The 12,058-nt window shown below is 43.5% G+C and overlaps 1 protein-coding gene across 2 annotated transcripts in view; it reads right to left on the reverse strand.

Moving 5' to 3' along the window:
* The window catches only part of AOAH (acyloxyacyl hydrolase), a 94,625-nt gene that overhangs the window by 9,225 nt on the left and 73,342 nt on the right, over positions 1-12,058 (reverse strand). For both annotated transcript variants that reach the window (XM_083706352.1, XM_083706351.1), the window contains exons 17-21: positions 8,616-8,788; positions 6,696-6,754; positions 5,387-5,446; positions 4,263-4,359; positions 202-278 (exon numbers count right to left, since the gene is read on the reverse strand). In XM_083706352.1, the coding sequence (XP_083562478.1) occupies positions 202-278; positions 4,263-4,359; positions 5,387-5,446; positions 6,696-6,754; positions 8,616-8,788 (466 nt within the window). The remainder of the gene's footprint in view (positions 1-201; positions 279-4,262; positions 4,360-5,386; positions 5,447-6,695; positions 6,755-8,615; positions 8,789-12,058) is intronic.

Here is a 12,058-nt window from a genome sequence, read left to right on the forward strand (position 1 = left end):
TGTAAAGGTGATGTTGAAAGATGGGCTTGATGAAGTCAGCCCAGGAACTCAGGTCAGAATGTGGGAGTTCCTTCGTCTGAAGACAGGTTGTGGTACACCCAGACTGCCCTTGAGGACCCCCTATTCCCTTGAGAACCCACATTTCTCATTATTGTGCCCTTTGCCTCCTATTCCTACCCACCGCCTTTCTCTGCTACTTACCTGGTTAGGATGAAATCCATCCACAGGTTCTATTAGCTGCCAGGCCTCTCCTCCAGACTTCTGCCACATCTCAGCAACTGTAAATGAGATAATGACAGCAGATTATGCACGGCACGTATAAGCGCCACATCCACTTCACCCAGCCTCACAGGCAGTATTTTTAGCAGATGAGTTGTGCACATGAAGATTATGATGATTTATGAAACATTGTCAGAGCCAATACTGCATCCAATCCCCTTTCCTTCTAGGCGGCATTTAAGCCTTTCCAAGATATTTATGCAAGGTAAACTCTTGGAGCATAAATGCTGGCAGAAGAACACACATTCGGTTCCAAGTAAGAATGAGGCTCACATGAGGCAAAGGTACAAAATGCGTAAACTTAATTCTGATTGAACACATTCCGTCTCCTATTCTTCAGCTCCCTCTTCCACAAAATCAAAATTCAAGGTCACTGCTTTCTGGAAACAAAATGGACAATTGTGGTTATATATGTGCTTGGATCTGAACCGTTTTCATTACTGCATACGACTGGTCCAAACAGTCAGATGTTGCTATGAGGTTCAGATATGTCAAGCCTCATGCCAAAGGTCCCAAACTCTTCTTGGGACATCATGCCTTACCCCGGGCAACCTTCCAAATCCCCCGTCTCTGTTCACACTTCAGAGCAGGGGGGAAGGACAGTTTTCTTGCATTGCCAATGTCCCTATAATGTTTCTTGCTGGCCCTAGCAGGTTGTTTTGCATGGGCTAGCCCAGGAATTCCTCTGCAGCCTGTAGAAAAGGTAAAGGTAAAGGTAAAGGACCCCTGACAATTAAGTCCACTCACAAATGACTGGGGTTGTGGCGCTCATCTCGCTTTACTGGCCGAGGGAGCCGACGTTTGTCCGAAGACAGTTTTTCTGGGTCATGTGGCCAGCATGACTAAGCTCCTTCTGGAGAACCAGAGCAGTGCCCGGAAACGCCGTTTACCTTCCCGCCTGAGTGATACCTATTTATCTACTTGCACTTGGACGTGCTTTCAAACTGCTAGGTTGGCAGGAGCAGGGACCGAGCAATGGGAGCTCACCCCGTCGCGAGGATTTGAACCACCGACCTTCTGATCGGCAAGCTCTAGGCTCTGTGGTTTAGACCACAGCACCACCCGTGTCCCTTCAAATCCGAAATAATCAAAATCCTACCATTTATTAATTTCCAAGGGGTTTTTTTTGGGGGGGGGGAGACCTATAGCAATACTAATCTCTCACAAACTGACAGCTACCATCATTTTCAGTCTATTATGCCCCTACCTGAATACATCAGATTTCTTGTATGTAAACAAACACATATGACACCTAGCTCTGTGATCTAGATTTTAAAAAGAACACTTCCCATGTTGGGAGTTTAAGAGGGTTAAAGGAACTATGACAGAAGCTCACTGTGTGCTCACACATTCTTTTTTCCTCACTTTCCACTTTTTCAGGTTTTTAAGCGCTACAAGAGTCTGTGAACAGCACTGTTAAGAGGAAGGAATTTCTATAGCAGGAATGAGCTTCATGGGGGACTTAAGAAACCGTCTAAAATTCTGGGTGAGGCCTAATCCACAATGAAACCAGTGCCAGGGCTCTCAAACACCAAAAATTAGGAGGTCACCCAAAGCCGGAGGGGTGGAGGGATTGCAATAGCTGCTGAATATTTAATAATACTTTGAGACTCCAAAAAGGGGGTTGCACTAACTTTAGCAAAAAGAAAATGAAAAATAGGTCAGTGAAGAGAGCAGAGGCAGGGCGAGAGGGGGAACTGACAAGTGATGCTTCTACTAAGCCGAAGCCTTTAATTGTAAACACGATTATGGGCCTGTGACAAACATTCCCTAAGGTTGTGTTGCATTTTCTTTTGTTTGCCAACGTGAAAAGGTAAACCCCATTGATTCCCCCACCTATCCAAGACTCAATATATTTAGCACTACGAAGTAATTTGGCTCATCAGCAATCAGATAATGACTCTCATGAAACATTAAGAGGGTATTCAGAATGGTTTTGATTTAAGCGACGGATCCCTTAATAATTTATTGTAAGCGAAGAATAAGTGATTGCATAACTAAGTAAAAGGAATGTTTAGGAAGCAAAGTCTGTAAGCCTCTTATGCCTGGATCCTGCAAGAAAAGATCCACAAACTGCTGCTTACACATACTGTTTCCTTGCTGGGTTGGCACCCACATGAGTCGAGTGAGAGCCAGATGCACATTCATGTAGCCAGTGGTCTACAGATTTTGGCTGGACTAGCCGACCATCCAAAATCTGTATTCTCCACCAACACTGTCCCTTCCTCAATGGAGGGATAGATTCTTGTTTTGGGCATCACAATGAGCTCAGGGCCAGCCCACTCATGAGACAAGGTGCGGTGACTGCTTCAGGTGGCAGGATCCACAGGGGCAGCAGATGTCAGTCTTTCTCTCCTCCCCCCTTCTTCCCTGGTGAGGAGGAGGGTGCCAAAATATCTTGGGCTGGCCCTGGGAGAACACAAGGTCAGATCAGAATTCAGCCTCTGGACCAGCGGGGCTTCTGCTAGCAGAAAAAGTCACCCAGGTCCCCTCAATGGTTCTAGTGGAAGCCTTCTCACCATTACTGCTGCTGATGGGGGTGACTGCTGGAACTAGCAAGGGGAGAGGGGGAGTAGGCTGTATCCAAGAACCTTCTAACCTCTGGATCCAGCAAATGTTAAAATATAAGCCAGGCTATCCAGGGGCGCCGACTTATAAAAAATATTGGGGGCGGGGGCGGGGGCCCATACCGACTTATAAAAAATATTGGGGGGGCCCCAAGACCTCCAAACCGCTGCTGCTGGGGGAACGAAAGGGGCGAGCCCCGGGCTGCCCCGACCTTAAGTGAACCTGTGAGGGCCCGCCCTTTGCGGCAGCCGATTGGCTGCCGCCGTGGGCGGTGAATTTTAATGAGCTAGGGGGAATCCCCGCTTCTCGTGGGGCTGGCGCCAGCCCCGCGAGATTGTTCATGGGTCGAGAGCCCACAACCCCACCCCCTCTCTAGATCGGGAGTGGCTTTGTTTTAACTCATTACTGAATGTATTTTAAAAGGTAACTATCGTCAAACAAGGAAAATAAAAAATACCAACATAATTTTGTGATTTTACAAAGCATAATATAACTAATAATTTTGTTAAATTATTGGGGGGGCGGAGCCCCCCCAAACGAATTTTTGAGGGGGCTCGGGCCCCCTCAGGCCCCATGGAGTCGGCGCCTATGAGGCTATCTTCCTGTGTTGAGGAGATAGCCTGGGTTATATGCCATTAAGGGAAACAAAGGAAAGAGGAAGTGGCAAATGGGTGGGGCCTGTTCCCCACCTCGTGGTTAGAAGGACGACGCCACAAAGCTGAAAGTTGCAGTGATGTGAGCTAGTAGCAAAGCAGCAACCTCGAGAGCCATTGATTTCTGTGGCTGTGGAAGAAGCACGATCCTCCTGGGGTGTGGATGCCGAGATGCCCTCCATCGCAGGCTCAGGTTGTATATATATGTAAATAAAGACACCACAGTCTCTGCTGTCCCTCATTCCCAAAGGAAACACAAACCCGGGGTAAGTGCCTGGAACCCCTGGAATCTCGCACCGCTCTGAGATTGGGTTGGTGTGTTGTTGCTGGGTCCACCCCCCAACTGTCACCTCCTAGAGCCCTGTGGCCCTGCTTGCCTCCCTTTTCTGTCACTGCTTGCACATCGGTGCTCTCTGAGCATGCAGGAGAGAGGAGGCAGGGCCACATCCTCCAGCTACCTTGTTTCTGGGAAACCCAGCCAGATGGGTGGGGTACAAATATTTTATTTTATTTTAATTATTGGTAGTTATCAATCCTGGGCAAGTGAATGGAGTGCAGCAACAGCAGGTTGTCCCATTCAGGGATTGGGGCCCACTGACTGCACCTTTCCCAAGCCCGCCCCCCCCCCCCGTACCCAAACCCAGGGGTGTCCTTAGGGAAACAAACAATTGGAATTTGTCTTTTGGACTGGTAAGCATTACTCCTCGCATCTAGTGATATGTATCAAGTGGGTTTTTATTCAGCTCCTCTATAAAAGCTTACCTTCCTTCAGTGGGTAATCCATGTAGAAAAGGTCAAAATTGGCATATTTCTCGGATTTTGCCAGCTCCTTCAGGACACTGGAAAGCTGTAAGGCTCTCTGTGGGGTGTCGGGAATCCACAAGAAATATATGTGTGAATTGTTTTATTGTCATAAGAGCTCTTACCCATCTCTGCCTGCCAGGATCCAGAGCACCTTACAGTAATATGCACAATAAAACAACATGCAAGCTTTGTGTGGCCACACTGCTTTCAGTTTCTGCGCACAAAAACAAGTGTGAGATTAAATCTGCCATTTAACGTCCAAGTCACAAAGCTGCCCGCCCCCCTTTGCTTGGACAAACAGCTGACTTTGCTTAAACCTTGACCAATACGGTATTAAGATATTGGCACAGTATATAGAGCAACATTCCCCTGCAAGGTTCAGAGCTTCACAACCAAGGTATGGATTCAATGCCAGCCTAAGCCATTTCCAGTCGGTAGAGAGACAATTCCCTCCTGGATCTGCTGTAGGCAAAACTGCTTGAGTGAAAGGTCCCTCCAGTGCCACTATTTGTCAAATTCATTTATAACTGATTCAGATGTCCAAGACAGCACGAACTACAGTTCTTCCTTGTGACTGAGCTGCTTCAGACATCATGAGGAGGGGGAGTGCCTGCTTGCAAGCCCCTCCACGCCAAGACCTCCTTGCATGTAGAAAGCTAGCATAACAGGGAAAATATTACGCTAGAAGCACTTGATACCTATGCAGGCTGCTTTCAAAAATGTTCATTCTTAGGCAAGGCAGTCCCATAAAACGTCTATTAGCTTGCGCCCTACCTTGAAGATTTAAGTGAGATATTACTCTGGGGAAGAACAAGAAATGGCAGGCTATTTTGCTGGCATCTGAACCCCATGTACATTAAGCAGATTGTTTAAATATATAAGAAACTGAATCCGATCTGAGCATCTTGAACTGAAGCAGAACATTACAAGCCCTTGGTGATATTAGGAATCTTCACTAAAACAGTGATATAAAATATCCTGTCCTTTAAAACCTTATTTCCTTCTTACAGCAGAAGTCCAAATACCGTCTTTAAAAATAGAATATCTGAATATATTTTAAAATTACTTTTATATTAACATACCTCTGAGGTCAGGTTCCTAAGAGTGGCATTTGCAGACATCCAGCCAACACATGGAGAAGACTGTGTGAACGCGGAAAGATTTAAATATTTGTGAGTGTAAAATAAAATAAAATAATAATAATAATAATAATAATAATAATAATAACTGTCTATTCACCTTTCCTCTGAAGATGACAAGGTGGTTTATTATTATTATTATTACTACACACACACACACACACACACACACACACACACACACACAAAATACATAGTAACAAACACAAAGAATAGCCCCACACAAACAGTTTAAAAGACCATAGTTTAATTAGCCAAAGCGAGAAGAGGAATGTTTTTGCCTCACACCTAAAGATATGTAATGAAGGCACCAGGAGACAGAGAAAAACCTCCATTAACTGGAAGGCTGGAGATGCTATCAAAAACATTGCATGTATTTTTTAAAACAAAGTGTTACCGTTTCAGACCTAGGCAGGAAACATAGAGTGAAGGAGATAATTCAGATTAACAACTGAAATTCAGAAAACAGATGTTCTTAATAGATGCGGACTCAATCGTCTGTAATCTCTGGCGTGTTGAAGAACTTTACATCTGTTTGGAGCACTAAAACTCAGAGATGGCCTATAAGAACTTAGGTGCCCTAAACAAAATATTGAAATGAGATCCCCCTTCTTCTCCCACAGTTAAGTTTGGATCCTGTCATCACTCCAGGATTTCACCTATTCAATTTGTCCTTGGGGCTTTTTGATCCCAACAGACTTGCTTTTGCCCCGGGCAACACTTTGGTACGAAACAGCAAGGTATGGGGACTAGCAGGGGAATCCAACACTCATCTCCTTCCATTTGCTTCTTCAAAGTTCCACCTTGTGATAAGACCAGCCCTGTCTAAAAGCTGAGAGCTTAGCTCATAGTCTATACTTGCTACATACAGTTACATGCCTAATTACTTTACGCCAGGGGTCAGCAACCTTTTTCAGCCATGGGCCGGTCCACCATCCCTCAGACCATGTGGTGGACCGGACTATATTTTGGAAAAAAATAATGAACAAATTCCTATGCCCCACAAATAACCCAGAGATGCATTATAAATAAAAGCATACATTCTACTCATGTAAAATCACACTGATTCCCGGACCGTGCGCAGGCTGGATTGAGAAGGAATTGGGCCACATCCGGCTCAAAAGGAAGGTCCGTTTACGAATCTCACAAACTTCCACCACAACTAGATGTCAAACCAGCAGAATGCATCACCTCTCACACTCAGCTTTTTTCAGCCCAAGATGTAATTTCATTGGACATTCAGGCAACTTACCTGTAGACAGGTGAGAAACGAGAAAAAATGTTCGTATGTGACATCTTTGTTCAACTGGCCTGGAAAACAGAAATATTTTCAAAACTGAACACATGAAAACATCACGTCCCTTGCTGGAAACGCATTAGAAATCTGCCTGGCGAGAGCATTTGAGTGAACGTGTTTGGGCTTAACTCCGGGAGAGGAAGCTCACTTCTGACCTTCACATGCTGAGCGTGAAAATCTCAAGAGATTCTCATTGTGTTCAGTGCTTAGAAGCATCTCTACAGTTGGGAGACTTCCATTATCAACACACAAAGGTCAGAAGTGGAGCTGTGGGAGAAGGGGACATTGTGGCTTGGTATGCAACCCAAGTCTACATGCATCCACCTAAAAGCATGAAAAAGACTAAGAATTTCACTGTTTGTGCTCAGGCACCCAAGTACATAGAATAGGGAGACAGCCCTCGGACGCTCTCCCTCCTTTGATATTTCCTGCCACTATCACTATATTCATTAGTGTACAGTGGCTATTTTGATAGCTGGCATATGTACACGACAATCCTCATGAAGATTTGGCACAGGCAACGGTGCCAAAATTAGATATAAGGCAATTAATATCAGTTTGTCTCATTATTGGATCTGTAATCTGCAGCAACTCTATTCAGGCTTCTTTAGTTTTAGCTAAAAGCTATGCACAAAGCCTAGTGCTTGTTTGGTTTACCTTCCAGCTTTTCTCCAATGTTTTGGGGTAAGCTAAGGTTCATAAGGCCTTTTATGCTCTCCACAACTATTTGCAATACACTATATAGCAGGCATAGGCAAACTCGGCCCTCCAGATGTTTTGGGACTACAACTCCCATGATCCCTAGCTAGCAGAACCAGTGGTCAGGGATGATGGGAATTATAGTCTCAAAACACCTGGTGGGCTGAGTTTGCCTATGCCTGCTATATAGCCTACCATAGGCTTTATTGCTGCCCCTTCACATCTGTGTCTCAAGTCACATTACACACACACACACACACACACACACACAACTTTACTTCTGCATATACTACACCTTTTCCACCTCTATTCTCAGCCAATTAAGCTAACAAGAGATCAGTCACATAATATTCAGTTCAAATCCCAGGGTTGAGTGACTGATACCCATTAACAAGCCTTTCACTCTCCAAAACGAATCTAGCTTTTTCACATCAAAGAGGAAAATTAAAGATGACCGTGTGCATCCATGGCTTTTTTATACCTCACATAGGTTGGGCTTTAAAGGTGGAAATAATGCATTCTGTCACAGAAAGAAACATTCTTCTGTCCAGGTGACCTAAATTCAAGTATTGTTAAACTCCCATCAGGCTTCCCATAACATACTCTATATTAAGAAATGTTCATATTTGATCATTTGTCTCGTAGTTTTTTCTCCTTCTCGGATCAAGATAATGAATTACAGTATCTTAAGCTTAACTCCTACATGCCCTTACCAGGGAATAAGTCCCACTGAATTCACGGCACCCAGTTGAAAGCGCTAAAACCTGTCAGGCAGGCAGTCTGCCTTTGACACAATTGGGAAGAGAGACATTTGTAAAAATTTTAAAGTTTAGAAAGAAATAATCCAAAAGAGGGGGGGGAGATTTATTAATTTTTTTGCCAAAGAAGGCACTGGTGGAATTTTCAGCTATGACCACAAAAACCGTAATCACCAAAGCCCAAACCAAGTTGTCCTTTATATATCTTAAGTACGGTATACCCACTATCTAGTATAAAGCTGGACGATGTGCTTTCACTGAAAGGAGGAGGAGGCCCTCAAATTTTGCAACTTGCACAACTCAGAGGGTCCCAGAAGAGCCACGTGGTGAATGAACTGGCACTCAGAATCCCAGCGCTGCCATTTCATAGCACCTCCACAGCACCATCACATCTAAGAAAGAAAGTTGGCGTATTTACCCAGAGGATAGAATCGATTGTGCAAGTTATCCCATAGAAAGCGACCATCTACCAAACCGGTTAAAAGCACATGGCTCCCTTTGGGAAGGAGGCCATTGAGATATTGCAGAGCCTGCATAACATTGGCACGCATCTGCTCGGGCCGTGTCATGTGTTCAACTGTGTCAGGATACCTAAGAAAGAAAAAGACCACATGGTGCTTAGCAAGGAACAGCAAGAGCAAAATGGCTAAATGGTCTCCTGTTTGGCTGTGCTTTGGGTTGTAGCCTTATTGGGGTTCACCGATTGGGTCTGCGTTGCTCCCGGACAGGAGGAAGGAAGTCAAATGACACCGAGGATTGGTTCAGAGAAAGAGTTATTTATTTCTCCCCCCTCCCCCGGAACAGCAAAAAGGCACTTGCGTGGTCAGTCCACAGCAAGTCCAAAGAAATGAGAAATTCCATGCAGTATATATATCCTCCAGGCACCCTCTCCCTCCTTCCCCAGGAATCCAACCACATCAGCCTATACACGCAGGTTGACATCACATATGTTCCTGCTCCGGTATTCTTAACCATAAAAGGGTATTTCTTCCTGTACTTCTGACCATAAAAGGATATTCCTGTTCCTACTCTTATCTTGGAGCAAGAGGTCACCATCTCCAAGAACACACACTGGCGCTGTTCCCGGACTAGGTCTGTGCATCAGCATGTAAGATAAGCCCTAGACGTGTCACCCCTGTTCTACTGGAACAGTCAAGGCCATCCTTGCCATCATGAACTGATAAAGGAGAGGGCTCTGAGCACTTGTTTATTCAGCCGGGTTTTTTTTATACATTGACTCAGAGCTCAAGTTAATGGATTTTAGCTAAGGGGGGGAAAAGGATTTTGGTGCCCATTTCAAACTGCCTGCACAGTCAGTTTTGGGTCTGGGAAACCCATTCCTTCAGGGTGATCTGTTTGAATGCGTTACTGGAGGGGTTAAGCATGGGCTAGATCAGCTTCTTGCAGTTCCAGGCATTCATCAAGACTAAGAGGGTTACTGAACCCCAGCGGCTGCCATAAGCGGCTGGCAAGCTACGAGAAACGATGGATCATCAAGCTGTGCAGGCTCGGACTAGATGGTTAATTGGGACCACTCCGACCCCGTCATTCCATGCAGAATTTCAAGAGTTTAGTGCTGGATGTGCTTCATGTGTCCCAACAAAGCTGGGATGTATCCTTGTTAAGAAGCAATGGTTCTGAAAGATTAAAAGTTAAATATTGACATGTGTCTCCATCTGTAGACGCACACTGTCTCACAGCAGTTAACAGAAGCCCTTAGAAGATCAAGCATTTTCAGAACTGGGGAGCTTGGGCAGAGAAGCCTTTATCATGGCTGATTTACCATTAAGGGAGTTTAATCTTTTTTCTGTTATTTCTTTCAGTTGTCCCTCATTTCAAAGCACAGATTGCCTCTGGCCCCAATCAGTCAGCTCTTGTTTCCTTCTTGTTATCATGCCTTTATGTCACAGATAAAATACAGCAATGGGAAAAGAAAGCTGCAGAGATGATCAGTTAGTGGAAAAACAGCAAATCTAACAATTTTGCTTGCTTCTCTTCTCCCTTAAAAAACCCCAGAACCCCACTGTGCATTCATTTTTTTTCATGTTTCTTTTTTATTATTATTTCGCTGTCCTACATTCGTGCCTTGGTAGGCTGTGAGATATGTACCATCTGTCTATATTTTTGTACATCCTCCTCATTTGGACATTGCAATTTGGGTTCTGCTGGGAAAGCACATGATTCGCCAATTTCATTATCTCTGTCACTTACAAATGCCTGTATTTCTCAATCTCTCACTTGCCACCTTGGCATGAAATATTGGCAGTTAACTGTGCTTTGGCTGAGGTGTGATTCTGCAGCACAGGAGCTACAGCACTTACTTCAGCTAGAAACAGAGACCTGAATTAGACCAGGAGAGAGATGCATTATTCCAATCAACATGGCTCTAAATACCAGTTTAATAGGATAGTGAAATACTGTCACTTGTTAATTAAAACAACCGCCATTTTTAAAGAAAAAAACCAGCAACCCGGTATCTGTTATGAATGCTTATGTTTCACTATATCTGCATATTAATTCCTAGACGATGAATGTATAGTTTGATATCCAAAAAAAACCCCCACATCTCTGTTTTGTGAGTTCACAAAGATTTTGATGGTGCTAAAGCCAAGGGTTGGTTTAGGGAAAAGTACTGTACACATTCTAGTGGACTTTTATAGATCAGTTATTTCATTGCATGCCCCTCCCCTCCCTTTTCCCAGTACTATTTTCCCAACAGATTTATCCCAGTGCCTTTTTAAAGGAAGTTATCATCGTGAAAAGTAACAGGAACTAGCCAACAGCTTCCCTTGAGATCACAGCTAGACTTGAACAAGGGCAAACATTAATGTTTCATTCTTTTGCAGAATAAGATGCATTCTCTTTCTGATACAGAGGTCTGGGATTCTTGTGGAACTCGTGCAGTTTCAAAACTTAGGCACTAGCAGCATACTAAAACCATCCAAATGGAAGTAAGAATAATAAAAAACAGACAAACAGAAAGACAAAGCAAGAATGAATTAATAGCACAACTTGCTGGAGCAACATTTGTGAGATACTGCAGGGAGAGGGTAAGGTAGGCACTTGTGTCTGAAAAGAAACAAAACCAAAACTCCTCTTGTCACATCAATGGTGCAAATGGACAATATGGCATCAACACAGGCGATTTATTCAAATGTCAATATTCCCAAGTGAGGGTGAAAGAAAAGCAACAGGATTAGATACTCTATTCTAAGTTTTTATATGGTGAACTCGAGAGCTTGGTATTTCATATTGTTTTCCTTCATTTATTTCCATTCACGATACCACGGAATTACACTGAAACTCAGCCAATGTCAAGCACTACTGACTAGTTATTTAGACTCACAATATTGAGCTTTTGACATAGTAGCAAACCACTGCACAATGTAAATCTTCTATTATGGTAACTTATACCTCAGTACTACTACTACTACTACTACTACTATTACTACTACATTAAATTGCTTCCACTTGTGGGCTGCCTGTCATTTATATAACCAAACAATCTCATGGTTGGCATATTCTCACTAAATATGAGTTTATTTGGGGACATTCATGAATATTTGGTGTATCTGGATACAAATATTAAGCTTGTATTCCACTATAGAATATATTTTATGCCACTCATTCTTTCTAAAGCTTTTTATGATTATTACAATTATTATTTTATTATTTTGTAGCTTTATTACTTCTGTTTATGACTGTCTTTAGTGCTACTTTAGTTTGATGTTTTGTTCGTTAGAGTAATTTTTCTAATAAAAAGTAGTAGTGGTATTTCAGCAGAACAAAATGACTGAAATGCCACAGCCAGGAAACATCCTGAAAAAATAGTCATAAACTATCCCTCCCCATCTCTCCACC

Source organism: Podarcis gaigeae (genome assembly GCF_964106915.1).
Source record: "Podarcis gaigeae genome assembly, chromosome: 12".
Taxonomy (NCBI): domain Eukaryota; kingdom Metazoa; phylum Chordata; class Lepidosauria; order Squamata; family Lacertidae; genus Podarcis; species Podarcis gaigeae.